Source organism: Perissodus microlepis, chromosome 7, assembly GCF_051167445.1.
Source record: "Perissodus microlepis isolate ML-2025 ecotype Zambia chromosome 7, ASM5116744v1, whole genome shotgun sequence".
NCBI lineage: Eukaryota > Metazoa > Chordata > Actinopteri > Cichliformes > Cichlidae > Perissodus > Perissodus microlepis.
The window spans coordinates 23,596,479-23,619,873 of NC_140467.1; the positions used below are offsets into that span (position 1 = coordinate 23,596,479).

At 39.4% G+C, this 23,395-nt stretch overlaps 1 protein-coding gene across 1 annotated transcript in view; it reads left to right on the forward strand.

Annotated features, from left to right (window-relative positions):
* cftr (CF transmembrane conductance regulator) overlaps positions 1-23,395 on the forward strand; it is a 44,365-nt gene that overhangs the window by 7,625 nt on the left and 13,345 nt on the right. Inside the window, exons 6-19 of the mRNA XM_084934269.1 lie at positions 3,257-3,420; positions 4,647-4,772; positions 5,064-5,310; positions 8,676-8,768; positions 11,830-12,006; positions 12,490-12,681; positions 17,130-17,224; positions 17,875-17,961; positions 18,420-19,176; positions 19,323-19,454; positions 19,533-19,570; positions 21,104-21,390; positions 21,571-21,650; positions 22,045-22,195. Coding sequence (XP_084790395.1) covers positions 3,257-3,420; positions 4,647-4,772; positions 5,064-5,310; positions 8,676-8,768; positions 11,830-12,006; positions 12,490-12,681; positions 17,130-17,224; positions 17,875-17,961; positions 18,420-19,176; positions 19,323-19,454; positions 19,533-19,570; positions 21,104-21,390; positions 21,571-21,650; positions 22,045-22,195 — 2,626 coding nt within the window. The remainder of the gene's footprint in view (positions 1-3,256; positions 3,421-4,646; positions 4,773-5,063; positions 5,311-8,675; positions 8,769-11,829; positions 12,007-12,489; positions 12,682-17,129; positions 17,225-17,874; positions 17,962-18,419; positions 19,177-19,322; positions 19,455-19,532; positions 19,571-21,103; positions 21,391-21,570; positions 21,651-22,044; positions 22,196-23,395) is intronic.

Genomic DNA, 23,395 nt, shown 5'->3' on the forward strand with positions numbered 1-23,395 from the left:
ATGTGAAATGGATCTTGAAGGAAGAACTCCTGCGAAGATTGTGCCGCAGTGGTTAGCATTGTTGCCTCACAGCAAGAAGGTCCTGAGGGAACAAGTGAACATGTACTTCAAGGACGAGGGTAGGGTAACAAATAGGTGGACTATATTCGATGTAGAAGGTGTAATCCAAAAAAGAAAGCGGACTGAAAGGTGATGGTAGTCTGTAGAACAGGGGTGTCCAACTCCAGTCCTCGAGAGCTACTGTCCTGCAGCTTTTACATGCAACCCTACTCCAACACAGCTGAATCAAATGATTGGATTACCTCTTCAACATGGTATCAAGTTTGGCAAAGGCCTGATAACAAGCCATCCATTTGATTCAGGTGTGTCGGAACAAGGATGGGAGTGATCGACAGTGATTGAGCTGGAAAGGATGTGCAGCAGGATAGAATGATTAAGAATAGAAATATAAATGTACTAACAAGTGAAGAGAGTGTGCTGAGTAGATGGAAGGAGTACTGTGAGAAGCTGATGAATAAAGAAAATAAGAGAGAAAGACAGATGGTGGACAGTTAGTGAATCAGGAAGTGCAGATGATTAGTGAGGGTGAAATGTAAAACTGTAAAGACATGAGTGAAAAGGTTCAGATGACATGCCTGTGGAGGTGGTCTCCATTAGAGAGGGCATTGGACTGTTTAACACAATCTTGGAATGAGAGGATGCCTAAGGAATGGGGTGTACTGGTACTGAAGAACAACGGTTATGTGTTGAGCTGTAACAAGAGATAAGGCTGATAAGACATATTATGAAGATAAGAGAAAGAGTTGTTAAAGATAGATTACAGGGATGTTTGCTTTGAGAGTCTTGATGATCGGAGAAAGAGTTGCACCGTGTCTTTGTAGATTTAGAGAAAGCATATGGTAGGGTGCCAAAAAAGGAGGGGCTGTGGTCCTGCATGAGGAAGACCAGAGAGGCAGAAAGGTTTGTGAAGTTGGTGCTAAAATTGTGATAGTGATGAGATGTGCGGTAGGAGTTACAGATAGGTTCAAAGTGGAGGTAGGATTATATTTGTAATCATGCCGGATCCCCTTCTTGCTTCAGAGGTGATGACGAGATGACAGATGAAGTCACAACTGAGTGTCTATGGATTATGATGTTTTCAGTTGACATTGTTATCTGTAGTGAGAGTAGGGAACAGGTGGAAAAGAGCCTGGACAGGTGGAGGTATGCTCTAGAGAGAAGAGGAATGGAATTCAGTTGAAGCAAGACAGAATACATGTGTGTGAATGACAAGAAGACAGGTGAAACTGTGAAGCTGTAAGGAGCAGAGGTAGCAAAGGTACATGAGTTTAAATACCTGGGGTCAGCCATCTAAAACAGTGAACATTGCACAAGAGAGATGAAGAAGAGGGTGCAGGGAGGGTGGAGTAGATGGAGATGAGTGTCAAGGGTGATGTGTGATACCAGGATAGCAGCAAGAGTGAAAGGTAAGGTTTACAAGATGGTAGTGAGACCTGCTATGATGTATGGTTTGGAGAGGATAGCACTAACAAAACGAAACAAAATAACAGGAGGCAAAACTGGATTATCACTGGGAGAGACCAGGATGACCAGGTAACAGGTAAGTGATTATATCAGAGGGACAGCTCAGGTTAAGCATGTTGGAGACAAAGATTTTTTGGACATGTGCAGATGAGGGATGGTGGATATATTGGACAAAGAATGCTCATAATGGAGCAGCCCGGCTGGAGAAAAGGAGGAATACCTTAGAGAAGATTCATGGATGTAGTGAAGGAGAACATGCAGAGGGTTGGTGTGACAGAAGAGCGATAGGGTGAGATGGAGGCAGGAGGCAGATGATCTGCTGTGGTGTTCTCTGAAGGGAGGACCTGAAAGAAGAAGATAGTGTTTTAATTAAAACATCCTCACACAAATGAAAAAAATGCGCTAGAAACCAGTGGGGCATGAAAATTTTAAGTTAATACAACTCTGTTGAAAAGCGAATGAAATGTGAGATTATTCATAGAAATAATACAGTAGTTTTCCATTCAGAAGGAGATGGGAGGAGTTGTCTCTGCCAGGATAAGGGGAACAAGAATTCACATCGTCACTGACTTCAGTGAATGTGTTTTATTAGGCAACACTAACTGTGTTATCCATACAGAGGACAAAAGAACAGCGCATTACTATATACAATGCAGTGTTAGTACATAAGCAAGTATTACCTGCGCATCAGTGTTGGAAACTCGTGATTATGTATGCATGTTTGTCTTGGCTCTCACTGAGGTGTTGAATGTGGAAACACTATGCAACCTGCGTTGGAACAATTATCACCTGGCTCGAATGTGGCTTGTGTAAAGGTGGTACAGTGGTACCTTGTGTAGTAGTTCTTACATGAGTGTGGAATAACAAGAGGAAAGTTGCAGCTGAGTGGATGAAAGGGACCCAGCTAAATTGAGAGCTGAGATTAATAGATTAGATGGATTCAATGTTTTTAGGACTTGCCTTACATGTGAGAATCCGTTCCCATCAGAATGATCGGACATCAGGTGGTCTTGAACCTACCAGTTCCCTGTGTGATTTTGGATTGCACTGATGCGTGAATTACACTGCCAGTATTCCAGTGCCTTCATCTGTGTTGCCTCCTGCACACAGTATCTAGGAAGCTCCTTCACCAAAACCACTCTGAGTATTTCCAATATGAAAGTGTCTGAAGTTGGCAAAGTCACTTATGAAAATTGACTAGTTATTCCATATCTGCAGTGTTTATTGAGAACTGTGTATTCACTCCTTCAGTCAGCTTGGATTCAATTCAGTCATAAATTATTAACATTTTAATAATGTGTAATAAAGTCTTTCCAGGGAACCATCTAAAAGAATATATATCTCAATGTAATATTGATTGTGCATGTGTACTGATTGAATTTTCCAATGAAAATTATGTAATTTTCATTGGACCTCTTTCTCAAATACTATTTCATAACATTAAGCGATATGCTTTATTGTCCCGTAGTGTGGTCAACTTTCCTCTTTGTACCAAGATATACAAAAACACTGTTTCTGTTTTTGCTAGCTTTCTGTTATTATGTTGATCCTAGTTATAGCCCTCAGTTAACCTGTCAGATACCATTTTTTTAAAGCAATGATTGTCTGGTAAACACACACACACACACACACACACGCATGCACTGATCAATTGTAAAATAGCCTTTTTGTATCGTCACATTGTCATCTTACATGTACACTAATTTAATTTCTGTGTACTTTGTGTGTACAGAGTTTGGGTCTGGCACATTTTATATGGATCACCCCTCTGCAGTGTATATTGTGTGTGGGTCTGGTCTGGGAGCTGATTGAGGTAAACGGCTTCTGTGGCCTTGCAGCACTGACTCTGATGGGCATCGTCCAGGCCTGGCTCTCCACCAAGATGGCACCTCATCGGTAGTAAAGCACAACCAGACACACTTTTAGTATTGGACATCTACACTATTACATATCAATATACACTTGTATTTGTGTCTTCTGTCTTGCTATGTGTGTTTTCCTCTCTAAATATTAAAAATATTAGTTTCACTTTGTAGCAGTAGAGCTGTGTGCCACAAAAGCAGGCATGCTAGCTTTCTTGAACAAGTCACAGTTCAATTTATGGTAAATGGACTGGTTCTTATATAGTGCTTTTCTACTCTGAGTACTCAAAGCACTTTACATAACTTGCCTCATTCACATTAGCATTTGTTCTACCTAAGTGCTATCTGTCTAACATTAGCACACATGTATACTCTGATGGCTGCATCAGAGAGCAGCGTGGGGTTGGTATCTTGCCCAAGATTAATAGATGACCTGCTCTACCTCCTGAACTACAGCCACTCTACTCTCCAGATATTTTATCTCTGGTAGTTTGTAACAAGTACTGCAGTAATATTAATCAGTGGGCAACACAGTGGTGCTGTGGGTAGCATTGTTGCCTGACAGCTTAAGGTAAGAAGGTCCTGGGGTAAAATCTGGCATTTCCGCCCCACGTCTGTGTGGGTTCTCTCCCATGTAGTGGGGCTTCCTCCTACAGTCCAAGTTATACCCTGCCTCTCACTCCAGCCACCCTGAATTTAGTAAGTGGAACAAATTGGATAGATGGAATCTTAATCAGCTCCCGCTTTATAGAGTCTCATCCTACAAATGAACTTCAACTGCATCAACTTGGACAGTAGCAGGTGACTGTAGTCTGTGTTATGTTCCACAGACTTGGTAAGCTCAAAATAGCAATGCATGAATCAGTTCTTCAGTTGCTGAATGTTCTGGTTTGAGTGGCTCTCCAGCTCGCTTTGGTTCTCAGAACAAGAACTACCCTCACTAGTTGTGGTCCAAGACAGTGGAGTTGGATATTCTGTTAAAGCCATAACAGTAGCCTGCCTAGGGAGACTGCCAGTAGGGAAAATGAGGGAAATGAGAATTGAGTAGCTGTTTATAGCTGGTTAGCAGTGAATAAAACTTTTATAGTCTCAGTAGTTTTCCAAATGTGAACACTAACACTGTCCAGAAACAACAAAAATGGCACAGGTCCATATATAAACAGAAACTTGAGAATGTTCATGCATGCATAGGTGGATCCTCTGATGCTCCTTGCTATAAAATTGTTTTGATGTTCTGGTAAAACTTTCTCCTTTGTACAGGGCGAACAGAGCGCCTATGACTAGCCGCCGCCTAGCTCTCACCACAGAGATTATAGAGAACATTCACTCTGTGAAGGCGTACGGCTGGGAGGAAGTGATGGAAAATATCATCAAGAACATCAGGCAGTAAGACACCACCACATATAAAACACATCCTGTCACACACAGAGAATGACTCTCACTACAGCTTTTTTATTATTGAGAAAACAAGGTTAAATTGTGCCATTTGAAGCTAACTGTAACACTTTGTCAGTTTTTTTTTTTTTTTACCATAATGAAATTTGCTAAAGTAATTCGAGCATCCTAGTGTTAGTAATCTAATGTGTTCGTTAGGTTAGAACATATATTTTTGTGTATAGTTCCCTTTTTTGATGAAAAACCCTTTGTTCTTTCTTCCATTTTCACTTTCCTCCGCAGGGATGAGATGACACTGACAAGAAAGATTGGATCTCTCCGTTACTTCTACAGCGCGTCATACTTCTTCTCTGCCATCTTTGTTATCCTCTCAGCGATTATACCATATGCACTCAGTAAAGGCATCATCCTGCGTCGAATTTTCACCACAGCCTCCTACTTCATGGTGTTAAGAATGACACTGACCCGCCAGTTTCCAGGTTCCCTCCAGATGTGGTACGACACAATGACACTACTCCACAAGATTGAGGTAGGTTGAGAGATGTGGTGAGATAGATGCTTGTCATCCAAATGCTTTTAATGATCCTACACATGCTATAACTTTGCTAACTTCAATCAGGATGATTCTGTTTCATATTCTCTGCTATGGGAGACTCTTAAATGCTACCTGAGAGGTCAAATTATTTCTTACTCTGTCCATGCTAATAAAAAGATTAATGCCAGGCTTAAAGAACTTATAGCTGCAATTAGTAACCTTGATCAAAGTTATACACTGAACCCTGCGAGCAGAATTTGATCTTATGTCAACCAAAGAGGCTGAGCACTTATTACTACGTAGTCGTGGCTCATATTACGAATATGGTGACAAGGCTAGTCGCTTGTTGGCACATCAGTTACGACGTCAGGCCTCCTCGCGTGTGATACCCAGTATTAAACACTCTTATGACAATATTACTACAGATCCCTTGGAAATTAATTCTACCTTTAAAACATTTTACTCTTTGTTGTACAAGTCCGAATTTCCCACGGATAAAGCTAAAATGAATGCATTTCTTCATAATCTTTCAAACCCTGTTATTGGTGCTAATGATGCGGGGCAATTGGACTCCCCATTATCTGTTGAAGAAGTATTAAAAGCTATTACAGTTATGCAGTCTAATAAAGCCCTGGGCCCGGATGGGTTTCCAATTGAATTTTATAAAACATTTATTGGTAAATTGGCACCATTGCTTTTGTCTGTGTTTAACGAATCCTTGGAAACGGGTTCATTACCACCTACTTTCACACAAGCAACCATAGCGCTCCTTCTCAAAAATGACAAGGACCCAACCTCCTGTGGTTCCTACAGGCCATTATCTCTGCTTAATGCCGATGCAAAGGTATTGGCTAAAGTAATTGCATCTCGCCTTGAGGATGTGCTTCCTCGAATTATATCTGAAGAGCAGAATGGCTTTATAAAGGGACGGCAATTGTTTTTTAATACCCGTACACTCTTTAATGTTATTTACTCAAAGCGTCCATCTGAACTTCCTGAACTTGTGATTTCTTTAGATGCTGAAAAGGCTTTCGATAGGGTGGAGTGGGAGTACTTGTTTGCAGTTTTAGAGAAATTTGGTTTTGGCGATAAATTTATTTCCTGGATTCGGCTTCTTTATTCGTCCCCTAAAGCCAGTGTTCATACTAATGATGTTTACTCTGATTATTTTGCGCTGGGTCGTGGTTGTCGTCAAGGTTGCCCTTTGTCTCCCTTACTCTTTGCCATTGCCATCGAGCCTCTGTCTATTACATTGAGATCTTCTTCTGTATTCAGGGGAATCATCCGTAATGGAATTACACATAAAGTATCATTGTATGCGGATGACTTGTTATTATATATGACTGACCCTGCATGCTCCATCCCTGCTGTTTTAAGTATTCTGGAGAACTTCAGTTCGTTTTCAGGTTATAAATTAAATTTGGGGAAAAGTGAGTGTTTTCCTGTTAATACGGCAGCACGTCAACTTCAACAGTCCGATCTACCCTTTCATCTCAGTCCATCTGGGTTTAAGTACTTAGGGATTAACTTGACTCGCTCTCTAGCTGGCCTTAAATCAGCAAATTTGTCTCCTCTTATATCAAGGATCACATCTGATATTCAAAGATGGGGTAATCTCCCCCTTTCTTTAATCGGTAAGATTAATGTTGTTAAAATGAACATCTTACCAAAATTTTTATTTTTATTTCAGTCAATTCCCTTATTTTTGCCGAAACATTTTTTTGTTTCACTGGATAAGATTATTGGTTCTTTCATTTGGGGAGGGAAGCCACCTAGGGTCTCTAAAACTTTGCTGCAGTGATGCAGATTTAGTGTAGGACTTGCATTACCTAATTTTTTAGCCTACTACTGGGCCGCTCACATCCATAAACTTTGCTACTGGCTAAAATCTTCTGGTTCCTCGTGGTGTAAATTGGAGCTATCATCATGTAAGGGCTCTTCTTTACCGGCTTTGCTCTATTCCTCTTTACCCGTAAAACCCTCTCTGTACACTGATAATCAGGTGGTTCTTAACACACTCAAAATCTGGTTTCAGTTTAGACGTCACTTTAATTTTGTAATGCTGTCTTCCTCGGGTCCTCTAAGCGACAACCATTTGTTTCCCCCTTCACTTTTGGACTCGACATTCTCAGTGTGGTGTGACAAGGGTATAAAACAGTTCAAACATTTATATGTGGATGGTGTTTTCGATAGTTTTCCCGACTTGTCTTCTCGTTATAATCTCCCTATTACCCATTTGTTTCGCTATTTTCAAATTCGAAATTTTGTTGCCAAGTGTTTCCCAAATTTCCCCTCTTTACCTCCAGAACAGCAGTGGGAAACTACATTATCATTTATTCCTCATCACAGAGGAACCATTTCGAAACTCTATGATGCTATTCTGTCTTTTAGTAACCACTCTAATGTTAAGCTTAAGTGTACATGGGAAGGAGAACTAGGAATTCGAATACATGAGGAGTCTTGGGAACAGGCTATAGCGAGGGTACGATCTTCCACCTCCTGTGCTCGTCTTGGACTTATTCAATTTAAGGTCATACACAGGGTGCATTTCTCTAAGTCTAGACTTTCTGAATTGTATCCAGAAGTGGAAAATAAATGTGATAAATGCCATGGTTCTCCTTGTCACCTTAGCCACATGTTTTTTCTGTGTCCTGAGCTACAAGGTTTCTGGACAGGGTATTTTGCTATTATGTCAACTGTTCTTGGGGTAACTCTTCATCCTTGTCGTCTGATTGCTGTATTTGGGATTCCTGTTCGCTCACTTACACTTGATTCCACACAAAAGGATATTATAGCCTTCACATCCCTATTAGCGAGACGTCTAATATTGTTGCATTGGAAGTCTGTTAAGTATCCTACTATTTCCCGGTGGCTTAAAGATGTCATGTTTTTTTTAAAACTTGAAAAAATTAAATATACGTTGAGAGGTTGCACAGCCAAATTTTTTCACAAGTGGCAACCCTTTATCTCTTATTTTGCTAGTCTAGAGGTATTGCCTGTTTAAATGTACTTCTGTTACTGTTATATTCCTTTAATATGTTTGATGGTTGTGTTGATCTGTGTGGGACTGGGGGGGGGGGGCGTTGCTTTTTTTATTTATATATATATATATATATATATATATATATATATATAAGTTTATTTACTTAGGAAAATGAAGAAAGGTTGATTGTATTTCGGTAACTGCAAGTACTGTTGTTTTCTTTTTTCAATAAAAATATTTTCAAAAAAAAAAAAACTTTGCTAACAATCATCAGCATAATGAATCCAGAATTTTTCAGTCTTTATAAGCCTATAACAGAAAAACTCTGTATAAGTTAAATGCATTTTATAATTTAAATGTATTTTTTTCTCTTCAGGATTTCCTGATGAAGGAAGAATACAGTGGACTGGAGTATAACCTCACCACCTCAGAACTGGAGTTGGTCAATGTGTCCGCATCCTGGGATGAGGTTTGTTTACGTCCATTTGTTGAGCCTAAAAGAAAGTGAATGCTTCTGCTACTTACTGCAAAGGCGGAATCAACACACTTGTCTGATGTGAGACATTTAACTGTAAAATGATCACATAATACACACAATCAGGAGTATCTGGATTATGGCATCATTGTCATCATGTTATATAAATAAATTGTATATTATGACATGCGCTCACCTGCCATTTCACCATTACTGTTTACAGAGTTGGATTCCCCTTCAAAACATCGTTACTTCTATATGCCATAGATTCAACAAAGTTCTTAAAACATTCCTCTGAGATTTTGGTCCATGATAGCATCACACAGTTGTTGCAGATTTATTGGTTGCACATCCATGATTTGATCACAGCTCTGTTGCACTGAGGTCTGGTGACTGTGGAGGGTATTTGAGTTGAGTGAAGCCATGTTAAACTCCTGTTCAACAAACCAGTTATTCTTTACCCTTGAAAAGAAGGTGGAATAAAAGAAGATCAAAAACAAAATGGGCAAAAACCAGTTTGCTGTTTGCCAAATTGTCCTGTTAACGACAATAGCTCCAAGTACTAAAATATATGTCTATATGGGTCAGTTTATATCATTCTGGGGAAATTTTGGCCTACCCTCTTTTACAATATTGCCACAGTTCATTGAGATTTTGGACTCTGGCCTAGGCATAACATTTCAGGCATCGGACTGAGGTCTGGACTTTGGGTCATTGCGCCACCTTGAGTTTCAGCTATTCTTTTGTAGATTTGCTGCTATGCTTGGAACCATTGTGCTGTTGCATGGCCCAGTTTTCGCAGAGCTTTACCTGGACTGGTCTACTGTTCTGACATTTGACTCTGCAACACTTCGGTATACAGAAGAGGGCTCCAGTCTCATGGCTGCAAACCAAACCCAAATCAACCCCCCCCCCTTTTCCCTGTGCTAACACTTTCTGTGAATGTTTGTGCTGATATACTATTTTTGGTTTTCTCCATGCATTGCGCAAAGCATTATGGCCAAATATCTCCACTTTGGTCCTGTATGTTCCAATCTCATGGTTTATTCAACACAACTTTGCAAACTGAAGCAGTGCTGCCGTGTTCTTCTCAGACATAAAAGGCTTTCTCCTTGAACCATCCCACAAAAGCAATATACAGTCATTTTCTAATTGCAAGGGTAATGCATTGAGTTTAATTAGGGAGCAAAGCAGCTGGTTACAGTAAAGAAGAAGAATTCCTTTTTAACAGAGATCTTTGGCAGAAACTGGCTCTGGGAGGCTGGTTGAGCTGAATGTATAAGTAAGATGAGAAGTATAAAGAAGTTTTGGACAGAAACATCAAAGATCTGTTTTTTAGTTGGCTTAGAAATAAAATGTAATTGATATGTTTAACTCATACGGTACAGGTGTCCAGTATTCTGCTTTTTGTGATGTATTGCTCTGTGTGTGTGTGTGTGTGTGTGTGTGTGTGTGTGTGTGTGTGTGTGTGTGTGTGTTTAGAAGGAGGTGGGTAAATCCAAATATATCATTATCTGAGTCAAATGTCAACAGTCACTACTAGTCCCAAACATCATCAGTCAAGCTGTAATACATTGACTCTTATCTGTGTGTTAATACAAGATCGGGACAATCGCATGTTTGAAGAAGTCAAATTTTGACAGCCCCTACAGTAATTCCAGGTGTAATAGTTAATTCCTCACCATTGCTGGGAGACAGTAGTATAATCTTATCTATAAGCTCAGACAGTAAACTTAATCTAACAGGTGTGATTCATTGACCATGCAATACCGTGAGAAAAAGAACATCGAGCTGGGGGGTTTTCCCATGTCACTTTGCCTAATTAATTATCCAGGTGTTGTCACTATACTGGAAACTTTGCTGGAAACACAACTCTGAACTCTTGATGAGATCAAATCAGATTCTCCCCCGGCTTTCACCTCTTCCTGGAATGTGCCATTCGCAGTTGAATGGAATGGGTGTTGCCTTTCTTTACTGCTGGCAGGGTGCACATCACCTCATTAGAATGAGAATCACACAGACAAACCTATATACCCAGAGCGCAAACTGGCATTAGAGGTACGGTGACCCATAAAATGTCACAGAGGTCAATGATTAAGCCAGTCAGTCGAGCAGAGTTCCCCTCTTCTAGCAGTGAGAGGCGTCGCCCATTAATCCTTACAGACGTAGAGACAGATGAGGTGATATAAGGCCATTGTGAGACCCTGGGAGTCTTCTTCTGTCCTTGGAGAATCAAATTCCTCACAGTAATTCAATTCAATGTTATTTATATAGCGCCAAATCAAAACAACAGTCGCCTCAAGGCGGTTTATATTGTAAGGCAGACCCTACAATAATACATACAGAGAAAAACCCAACAATCAAATGAGGCCCTATGAGCAACTTTGGCGACAGTGGGAAGGAAAAACTCCCTTTTAACAGGAAGAAACCTCCGGCAGAACCAGGCTCAGGTAGGGGCAGCCATCTGCTGCGACCGGTTGGGGTGAGAGAAGGAAAACAGGATAGAAGACATGCTGTGGAAGAGAGACAGAGGTTAATAACAAGTGCGATTCAATGCAGAGAGGTCTATTAACACATAGTGAGTGAAAAAGGTGACTGAAAAGGAAAAACTCAGTGCATCATGGGAATCCCCCAGCAGCCTATGCCTACTGCAGCATAACTAAGGGAGGATTCAGGGTCACCTGATCCAGCCTAACTGTATGTTTTAGCAAAAAGGAAAGTTTTAAGCCTAATCTTAAAAGCAGTAGTTTATTCTAGTGTCACTGCCTGAGAGCACAGCATGATGGACACAGTCACTCAGCCTTGAAGCAAGCAGTTTTATCAACAAAATGAAAAACAGAAACATGCATGCCGTGTGCAGGTACACAGAGTCTTGTAAATGAAAGTGTCACATGATTCACTATAATACATTAAAAGGAGATGTTTAAAGTGTAGAAAATTAACTCTTTTGTATTAAATTGTTTAAGAAATCTTAATATGCAGAAAGTAAATGATAAACAATGTTTTGCCACATACAGATATCATGTTTAGTAACTGCCTATGAACTCCTTTACAGCGTATTGGTGAGTTGTTTGAGAAGATCCAGCAGGAGAGCAAAGCAAATGGACACCTGAACGGTGACCCCGGGCTCTTCTTCACCAATCTCTATGTCACCCCTGTGCTCAGAAACATCAGCCTGCACCTCGACAAAGGCCAGATGCTTGCTGTGGCTGGATCCACTGGCTCAGGAAAGGTAGGATTTCACTCAAATTAAATTCTGGTTAGGGAGTCACTGGAGTCTGACCGATATGTCTTTCTGCACTCATATAGCTTTTTGTCAATATATTGATGTTGGTGAATAATTTTAATTTAATGGACAATAAATGCAAATTAAAGAAGAGATGGAAGAAACACCCCTCAGCCGTATTAGATGTGTTCTTGTGCATAATCTATCTGTCCTTAAGAAGCTACTGTGCAACTTGGCAACACACGTATGAAACAATAGTAAATGAATAATGTAACAATAATGTAACAAATTGTATGAATAAGACAAGTTTATTTGCAACCTTCACTGTCATAATAGCTTAATATTGGCTCATAAATAATTACATGCAATAAATGCCAGTTTCCCTTGAGCAATGAAAGAAACATGATGACTCACTCCATATTCCTTGAGTTGAGAACACAGTTAGATGAAGAAGAATAAAGTGTGACCATGCTCTCCTGTTTCCTCCAGAGTTCCCTGCTCATGATGATTCTGGGAGAACTGGTGCCAACAGAGGGTAAAATTAGACACAGTGGTCGCATTTCCTTCTCACCCCAGACTTCTTGGATTATGCCAGGGACGATTCGTGACAACATCCTGTTTGGCCTGACCTATGATGAATACCGCTACAATTCTGTTATTCAAGCCTGCCAGCTGGAAGAGGTACCTTTATTCCTTTCATTCTCTTTCGCTGCCTTTTCTTTGTGTCTTTTGTTTTGCAAACATGGAATTATATTTGTCATGTTCAGTTATGGTGGCTGTAGCTGTTCATGCAGAATACAGATAACCTGGTACTTATTGCAAAAAACCACAAAGTACATGTGCAGTTCATGCATTACTAGCAGTGCACCCAAGTGCCGGGTTTTCAGTTTTGTTTTTTTAAAGCAGCAAGTTCATGGGTAGAGCCTGGCCAGTGCTCTGCTAATGGCTTATTTAGTTAGTTACAAATGCACAGCTGTGGCAGTACAAATTACCAATGCTACGTGTGCTACTGCTATCTTGGATAATTATATAATTAAATCAGAGTTGGTGGGGCTACTCTGGCTTTCTGAGTTGGAAATCCACCTTTAGAGGCCATTCCAGTAAAAAATTCCAACTGGGATTTAAAAAAATTCTGACTGGAGAGATCAAATGGAATGCCCACATGTTTATGGTAATTTGGTAAACTTAGCTTTTTCCTCTGTGTTTTGACACGTGAAATATGTTTGTAGCCACTGAAAAGAAAAAAAAATCTCCATTCTGGAAAACAAAGGTTTTGTCTTGGAGCATTAAAAGGGCGCACCTTTATCTCCTCTCTTAATGTCAGGTTGCGCATTGTGTTGTGGTTCTTTGTGTTCTGATTGGTTGGGATTTTTTGTAGTTAGGGTTATTTTTTGGCTCCTTTTTCCTTTTTTTGCAGTGTTTTTGTGTGCTTGTTTTCATGTGGATGAAGATATTTTAAAAAACCTGCTCAAATGAATGTGTTTTTTTTTTTTTTTCTTTTTTTAAATTACAGCAGAAAATTTCTGTTTTAAAAATATTTAAAACGTGACCCAGAGGTCATGGCCATGGCTGAGTGGAAATGTAGATGGACTGAGAAGTCAGCGGTTTCACTTTTACATTCAGTTTTCTCTTTGGCACAACACAAGCACGGGTCTGTCTGTGGATCAAGTGACAAACGTTTGCAACGTGAGGATATTGTCATGATAGTCCTGACGTGACTACACCTTCAGGCTTGAAAACTTTGGACTCTTGCACTAAAACCTCCTCTGCGTCAAGCTGCAGATCCAGCTATTGCCACATGTTTGAAGTTCATAGTGAAATTACAAGCAAACAAGTGGCCAGAATGGGACTTCCTAAAAATGGCAGCCACACTGGAAGCTGACCAGAGGTGCATACTATTCAGAGCTTTCTCGGAATATGGATGATAATAGTTGTTGGCATGTAGCAACAATTTGACAGTGTCTTGATATTTTGATACTTTTTAACCACTAAGATAGCTTCTTACTGGTAAATAACAAGAACTGACCAGACTGCTGTTCTCAGAGGAGAAGAAGTAAACTGTCAATGAACTCAGGTGACAAGATTTTTATTACTTGTCCCCCTTTTCCAAATCTCGAGACAATGTCCCTGGTTTTTGGCTGATTCTGCTGAACATGCACATTTCTAAACTCTGGTTTTTACACAATGTATATCAAGCGAAGGCTTTTTAACCACAGTCAGGAGAAGATTATCTTGTCTAATGCCAAACCCATCAGGGAAAGTTACAAATTCCCAGAAATCACAAGCTTGTTTTGTCAAATGTGAAGGAGAGTACCATAAACACCAGTATAAAGAAAATAAGGCACTATAAAAGTAAAACTGAACTGAACTGAAAATGAAGCGGCAGTATATTCTGAGGAAATGATTTGCTTGAGTAATTTGTCAGCTTCGCACAGGGAGGGAAGTTTGTGGTGTGAGGTGACATGTGTGTCGTCATTGGATTAAAATTGTTAGATATGGTGCCAATCTATGCATACAGCCAAGCTAAACCCCCAAAACTCTTATTAGGAAGGAGATAAGCTAAGAAAAATACAAAAAGAGAATATGGGAGTATAAACAAACAATTGCACGAGACCAAGAATAAATTTCAGACGACTTTTTTCCTTATTGTATTGAATCACCAATATATAAAAATAAGCTTTCACCCGTACATGCTACATGACACTCTGATATTTTTAAATTAAAATTATGTGTTTGTCCACATTTAGTATGTTGAGATCTGTTCACCCTACTATAAACAGATCACAAGCTGAGTCACTGAAAGTATGGCAGCATTACTGGATTGAAAATGTGACTACATACTAAAAAAATCTGTTTTCAGCAGAGTGAAATCTTTGCCAGCTTTTTTTTTTTTTTTTTGAAGTCTTTTCTTAGTCAGTGATCTGATTCTCTCTGCTAAGCTGCCTGTGTGGAGCCACTGCAGGGCATCGCGATGGTTCAGGTTTCACCAGTCCACATTTACACCAATTATGTGTCCCACAAACACAAATACTTGCATACTTGCAAACTCTATGCTTGTCTCTAACTCTGACACATGTACTCTCTCATAAAGCCTCAGTGTTGAGTGATGGACCTCCAGCAGAATAATGTCTCCTCTGTTGCTGTGGAAATCTCACATTATGTCACTGGGATGCAATACAAGCCTTTCAGCTCACACCAAGCTGGATGGACGAGCATTGGATCTGAGGCAGTGAGATTTAAAAAAAAAACCAAAAAAAAACCACGCACACACAACTTAGAAGTGTCAGTTTTTGAACATACATTACGCAAAGGTTTGGTGTGATTTTACTTTCTGATTTGTTGAATATATCCATGGCATCAGCTGGAAGAAACACCAGGTAGTAACACACAAAAATAACATTCATTTTTCTGAAAGTTGTCTCAATGCAATGCTAGAAGTTAATAATATAAGACCCTGATATACTACTATACTATACTATACCTATACTACTCCATATGGGAACATTAACTGTCTTGGACCAGTGCAGAAGCAGCAGGACAGATCTGACCCTGAACAATAATTAAATGCACAAAGGCTGATGCTCCAGACACTGAAAACTGATTCCGTCTTTCACTGAAAAAGTCATTTCAAGCTGTGCTAAACTGATCAGTTAGACTTTTAGCATGACACATTAGCCTCGGCTAATGCAATGTGCAAAATATAAACTACATAAAATAAAAAACTACAACTTTTACTGAAATCAGTCGAGAAGCTCATGCTGTGTGTGGGACCATCATATTTATTGACTGTGAAGTCACATCTCGTGGCTGATACACAATAGAAAAACTCTGCCTTTATTTTGTATTTGAGGAGATGCGTCAAATGTGTGATTTCTTCCCACTGTAAAGCCATTTTTAGCTACAAGAGTTTTTTGATAGTCAAAGGTGAGGCTTTTTTCTCTTTCTAATTGTTGTTTTTTTTTGTTCTGTTTTGTTATTGTTGTTACTATTTAACTGCTTTATTTTACAAAGCTGTTAAGCAATTTGTTAACTTGGTCCTTTATACACTCCTATCCAGACAGAGGAAGCTATTTAAAAGGTAGGAAGTTTGAATGATGATAAACTTTTGCTGTCACTTCATTCCTGTTGCTGTAACTGTTTCATAATCACTAGCTGCCATATGTCTACGTGACAGTGTTCATGTGCCATCTATGCTTTGTGCTTTTGTTTAGTTAGATTTTTGAAAATGCCCATGTGAGCATATAGACAGGATAACTTTGAAAATGAGGTATAATCACTTTGAGGACTGCATTTGTTCTTTTTTCTTTATTCTTGGACATGTTTCATTATGTTGCCCATTCATTCAGTGAGCAGGCCATGAGGCCATCACTGCTCCATGAAATCAATGAGCTTCTTTATGAAGAAGATCATCCACTTCATTTTCTGCCCTCTTTACAACAAGGGTGTCAAACAGTTTAACTGAGTGGATGGCATCAATGGCCAGACAGAAACATTTTTTTCACAGGCTTTCATTTCTTGTAACACTTTTGTAACAGCCTGTGACTAATGAGCAAGTGACAAGTAATGTGAGTATGGGTATTTTTACTAATGCCAAAAATAATAAAGGTAAATAATACATCTTTGCATTATGTTCTTGTATATAGCCTGTGTAGTAGGCCTAAACTTTGGGTAGGACATTTGAATAAAAAGTTAAAATTGATTTTCTAGTTTTCCAAAATCACAACACAGATGATGTTCTTTGAACACAGAGATCACCTTGCAAAGAGATGCTTGGTAAAGAAGTTCTGAGTCTTCCACCTTTTGAAATTGCCTGCTGTGCCGTTCTGTGTTGGTTAGCTTGTAAGCTCGCAGGTGTGTGCAGTGACTGTGCACTTGTCTCTTTGGTTTGGTGGTGTTGCAGTGCAGACCACAGCTGCATCTAGGAGGCCAAAATTTGTTGAGAACCTAAACTAATAAAAGGACTGGATTCAAATTTAAGAAGGGCTGAATTTGGTCCACAGATCTTGAGTTAAGAGTAAAGATAACAGAACATAAAAATGAAAAATCCAGAGGATAAAAACAAGGAAGTTAAGGTATTTATGTGCCAGTCTAATGTGTTATACCCACTCTTTCCCTGTTTTCCTCTCCAGGACTTCGCTTTGCTACCCGAGAAAGACAAGACGTATCTTATCGATGGAGGGGGGACCCTCAGTGGTGGTCAAAGAGCTCGTCTCTGCCTTGCCAGGTAGTTTCTGTCACACCTGAACATCTGTCAGCAAGACTCATTCACTCTTGTTTGTCTGTCAGCACAGACTACCTTTGCTCATTAGTTAGGATTTTGGTTCTTGTTTTGTATCAACTTGTGTGTTTCTTCTGTAAATTCTACATCATCGCTGTAGCACTTCCATAGCAACAGGTTACATAAAAGAAATATCATAAAACATTAACGACATTAAAATAACCCTCTAGCTACAGTATATGTGTCCAGCAAAAAGAATAAATATCAGTGTACTTAATCAGAAGCTGCTCAGGATCACATATCACTCATATGTGTGTTGCTGTCTGCTTTTTATGGTTTCTGTGGCTTTTACAGCCCGAGCTTTATTGCTCTTTTAAATCTCTGTGGATCAGCCAGAAACTCTCGTGTTCCCATGCATTATTTATTGGTTTAGTGTGCTAACGTTAATTTGCAACCGCTCCTTGATTTTTTTTAACTTCTGCTATCAACATAGCTATTCACTGTGACTGATATATTCCAGCTTCTCTTCTTTGCCTTTCTGCATCTTATGCTGTCTCTAATTTTGTTTGTTTGCTTTTTTGTTTTTTAAAGCAAATTGGAACATTTTCTTTACCTTCCTTGTTATCTGTGACCTAGTATGTGTGTTTCTCTCACAGGGCTGTGTATAAAGATGCAGACCTCTACCTCCTGGATGCGCCTTTCACCCACCTGGACATTGCTACAGAAAAAGAGATCTTTGAAAAGTGCGTGTGATAACAGAGAGTCTTTCATGTAGAGGAGGTCGGGGTGATTAGGCGAAAAATTGACTTCAAAGTCAAGGTTAACGCTTGGTGTCTCTGAAAATGCTCTTTTCTGTTGGGAGTCATAACTGCTTTATCACAATGTAACCTTCTCAGGAAATGTATTTCTTTCTTTTTTCTTTTTATAGAGTAAAGCTTTTATGCTTGGATGGTCTTTGGTTAGCTTCCATTTTGGAAAAGCAGACAAAATTGCTTGTAAACTTTTAGAGTTGTGAAATGTATTTATATATACACTCTTATAATGTGTGTATATATAAATACACATTCATATAAATATCCATATCACTAGCTCGATATTTATAGTTTCTGGTAATTATAATTTCTATTCTGCATTTGTTAGAAAGAAATAAGCCCTTCTTTGTCAGACTTTTTTTAAAGTGCGCATTTTTATCCACACACAGCTGCATCTGTAAACTTATGGCCTCCAAGACTCGTGTCGTAGTAACCAGCAAGTTGGAGCATCTCAAACGTGCAGACAAAATCCTTCTGCTGCACAATGGAGATTGTTACTTCTATGGCACCTTTTCAGAGCTGCAGGCCAAGCGTCCAGACTTCAGCTCCCTGCTTCTTGGTCTTGAGGCTTATGACAACGTCAATGCTGAGCGGCGTGGATCCATTCTCACAGAAACCCTTCGCAGGGTTTCAGTTGATGAAACCGCTGGTTTCCGTGGCCCAGAGCAAATTCGTCAGTCCTTCCGACATGCACCAGCTCAAAGCCATCCTCTAGGTGATGGCTACCCTGAAAAACGCAAGCAGTCACTCATCCTTAATCCTCTGGCAGCTGCCCGCAAGTTCTCCTTCATTGGGAATTCTCAACAAACCGGAAACACGACAGTGGAAGACAGGTCTGATGAACTCCCAGAGAGAAGATTCTCTGTAGTGCCTGAAGATGAACAAATAGAGGAGGCACTTCCGAGGAGTAACCTGTACCATGATGAGTTTCAGCACCTTAGCGGGCAGCGGCGCCAGTCTGTCTTGGAGTTCATCACCAGTGCTCGGGGCCAAGAGCGCAGAGAGCAGATGCAGTCATCTTTCAGGAAAAAGCTCTCCATCACGCCGCAGTACAGTCTTGCATCAGACCTGGACATTTACTCCCGCCGCCTGTCCAAGGACAGTGTTTATGACATTAGTGAAGATGTGGATGAAGAAGACATGGAGGTAAGGCTTTTTAACATATTATCCTGTTATGTCTCTGAAAATGATTATGTAAAAATATTTTCACAAACTGTGCTATGTACCAAAATCAAGAAATTATTGTTAAGTGAGTCACATGGTTAAAACCCATCTATCCTGTTTCTTGACAGCAATGTTTTGCAGATGAACGTGACAAAAATGTCTTTGAAACTACCTCATGGAACACTTACCTACGCTACGTAAACACCAACAGGAACTTAGTCTACGTCCTCATTTTCATCTTCATTGTCTCTGTCATTGAGGTAAAAATCAAAGATTTTGGGTTTTTGTGTTATTGTGTGAATTTAATTAACAACATTTTGTTTTCTTTTCACAAATAGGTTGCTGGCTCTGTCCTCGGTATTTTTCTTATTACTGAGTAAGTCTCATGTTTCATGTTGCCTTAAACAGAAAATGCAGATTCTTCTCTTTGTCTTTGGATAGTCAGCTAGTGTGCTCTGAGCTTTCTGATCATGTTAACTGTAAATACTATTTAAAGTGATGTTATTTATGTTAACACCACTTTAAATAGTATTTACAGACCTTACTGTAAATCACTGGTTTTCCACTGGCTCCCAATCTATAGCCAGGTGGACAAAATAATTAGTTGTAAATCATAAAATTGAGTACTATGGTTAAAAGTACGTTTACACAAATGGGGCCCATGTATACGGTAAATGGACTGATTCTTATATAGTGCTTTTCTACTCTCCTGAGGCACTTAACATCCCACATTCACACAAGGACTCTTTTCTATGCTGTTTTTTAAGTTACTAACTAAGGCTACGTCCACACGTACCTGGGTATTTTTGAAAACGCAGATTTTTCTATGCGTTTGCACCTTTCGTCCACATGTAAACGGCGTTTTCGGTCACTGAAAACGGAGATTTCTAAAAACACCTGCCAGGGTGGATATTTTCGAAAACTCAGTTTTTGCATGTACGTGTGGACAAGAAAAACGGAGAAAACGCAGCGTCAAAGGTGTGCGCTTTTTTTGACGTCACACTGTGCGCCACGTTATTGTTTCGGTGAAATGAATTTCTACAATACTGTTACTGTTAATTGTACTCTCTGCAGTGTTTAAATGCTTACATATACACACACAGTTACTGTCCCTCCACACATACGACTCTGTTCTGCTTCTATGCCCCATCTTTGTTTACTATTTCCCACCGAGGCTTCTAGACTTCTGATTGGCCAACATTTCTACACGGTTAGGAATATATTGCCACCTGTTGCTTTGGCATGTTCCTAGCAGCGCGTTTTCCTTCATTTCTGCCTTTACGTGTGGACGGGATTATTTTTTAAAACGAAAACGGAAAATCTCCGTTTTCAAAAATACCCGTGTACATGTGGACGTAGCCTAACATTCACACATATTCATGCTTTGATGGCTGCATCAGAGAGAACCTGGGGCTAGTAGTCTTGCCCAAGGATATTTGGCATGCAGACAGGCAGGGTTTGAACTACCAGCCTTCCGGTCAGAAGATGACCTGCTCTACCACCTGTGCTACAGCCACCCAACGTATGGTGACAAAACAAGCAGATTGTGTCCATTACTCCTTCCAGCATCATCAAATAGGAACTTCGAATTAATTTATCAGAGATGTCCAAGGCTTATAAGGGTGGTCCTTGGACGATTTCCTTCGCTGTGCACATTCACATGCTAACGAGTTGAAAAAAAGTACTATAAGTGTAATTTTCTCTATCATGAGCTGATTTAACTGCTGCTTTATTTAATCGTGTAAATGAGAATAACCAAAAGTGAACAATAAAAATATCTGTTTATTACCATCAGTAATTTACATTTAGCGGTCACAATTATGCAGAAATCAATAAAGGTAATTTTGTGATCTATTCTATAATGAATTGCTCCATGTAACATTTATTATACATTCCTCACATCCAACAGTGAGGTCTGGAGGGACGCCGCCAATCCTTCATCGCCCAACTATATTGATGAGCAGCACCCCAATGCATCGTCGCCGCCTGGCCATCTCGGTGTTATTATGACACCCACCAGTGCTTATTACATCATCTACATCTTTGTAGCCCATGCGGACAGTATTCTGGCCCTGGGATTCTTCAGGGGTCTCCCTTTAGTGCATACATTACTGACTGTGTCCAAAAGGCTGCATGAACAGATGCTTAGCTCTGTGCTGCGAGCCCCCATGTCTGTGCTCAACACGATAAAAACAGGTGCTTTGCTTTTTTACTTTTTGAGTAAAACAGATTTTTACTGGTTAATGGCCTAGATGATGTCACTAGATAAATGAATGATGGTAGAGAATCCCTGTAGAACAAAATCTGATTATCAATGCTGATTACTAATATCTTCCTTTACTACAACACCTTCACACTTTTGCTGTCCTCTTTCAGCCAGGATCGTGAACAGGTTCACCAAGGACATGGCCATCATAGATGACATGCTGCCATTGGTGCTTTTTGACCTCATACAGGTATTTATGATGCAGAGTTTTTGAAACTGCAAAAAGTGACTGAAAACTACTGCGACAAATATTCCCTCTTTCTTCATTGTAAATTTATTAATGGGGTGCAATCATAAGCAGCATAAATAAATAAATGACAATTCAATTTCAAAATTCAATTTCCTCAATTTATCCTTTAACTTTTTGAATCTTGCCCTGGAGAAATTGGACAATGTTTTTTGTTCCTCTGTAAAAGTTTTACAATCATATTATAATAAAAAAGAAAGAAATGATTAAAAACAAAATTAAAACATGCAGTGAAAATAAGAACAGGGAAACTGAAAACATCTTTTTTTAAAGCCAGAAATACCAAACAATAATAAGTCTGCTCATATCAGTTATTAACATATTTTCCCAACACCAGGTGTCATTAATCGTCGCCGGTGCCATCTTCACTGTGTCCATCATAGAGCCATACATCTTCATCGCTGCTCTCCCATTGGCTTTTATCTATGTTTTCCTCAGGAAGTACTTTCTACGAACTGGACAGCAACTTAAAGTCCTGGAGGCTGAAGGTGAGCATTGGAGAGTTGTTGGCCGTTAGAGATGACAGTGCAATGTCAAAAAATGTATTGAATTTCACAGCTCGTTGTCATGATGGATAGGTTTTAGTGACTCCAGCAGTAAATGTAAAATGTAGAAAGGGGGGGGAAATGAAATTTGCTGTAGTTTAATAATATGTTTACATATCTTTCGAGATAAATTGTCTAAATAACCTATGTAAGAAAAGAGGCTAGAAAAAATGAGAAAAAAACGTTACTTCTTCATAAAGCATAATGGTATTATTTAAATAGTTCTTACTGCTTTGTATGCGATGTATTATTAGGCATATGTCTGGGTGTTGTTCTTTAGCTCTGGCTCTTGCAGACTTTAATCCTGAAGATGAGTTTTTATTTTCTTTTTGAGGGGAAGGGAAATGGGCTCAGAAAAGAGTAGAGTAATGAAAGTGAGTAGTGAAATATATCAGTAAAAGTGAGAACATAATAGGAAAACCAATACTGAGAACAGCGGAAGAGGGATGCTTCCTCTGAGAAGGAACCACAGTGAGTGGGCAAAGCTGGCAGATGGCTTAGGGGCCAAAAGTCACTGAAACATGAAAACATGAGAGAGGAAGGGTTGAATGAGAGGACAGGGTGTCTCAGAAAGAGGAACAGTTTTCTTCCAGTATTGAGACTTGGATAACGTTCATATTTGGTTGTTTTCCTTTGAGCTCCTCAAGACATCAGAAAAGATTTTTGGCTTTTGGCTTTAAAAATCAAGCCTACCTGCTGAATAATGAAAGTATTTATATTAGTGAAGATTTTCAAAGCAGTGTAATTTTAATCATTTATAATCATTACAGTCTCGTGGGGCTTACAGAGGCCAAATCTACAGGAGTCTGTCTTTATTTACTACACTTTCTCTCAAAGTCAGATGCTTGTAATAAATGTAACAGAGAAATCTGTTTGTTGTCTTCATATTACAGTACAGTACATTTTCATCATGTACTGTGTTGCTAGTGGCGGCTGTCCATCTTTAGCTTCAGTTTAATGCACACATGAACAGTAGATATTGTGTCATCAACAACCTCATTAAGTGCACTTAAGTGAAAGCCACTTTCAACACTTCTATGTAATAGAAATGTAATGGGTTTAAAATATTTACAATTAGTATCTAATATAGAGACTTACAATACAACACGATACATATAAATTCATTTTAGTTTAGTGGTCATA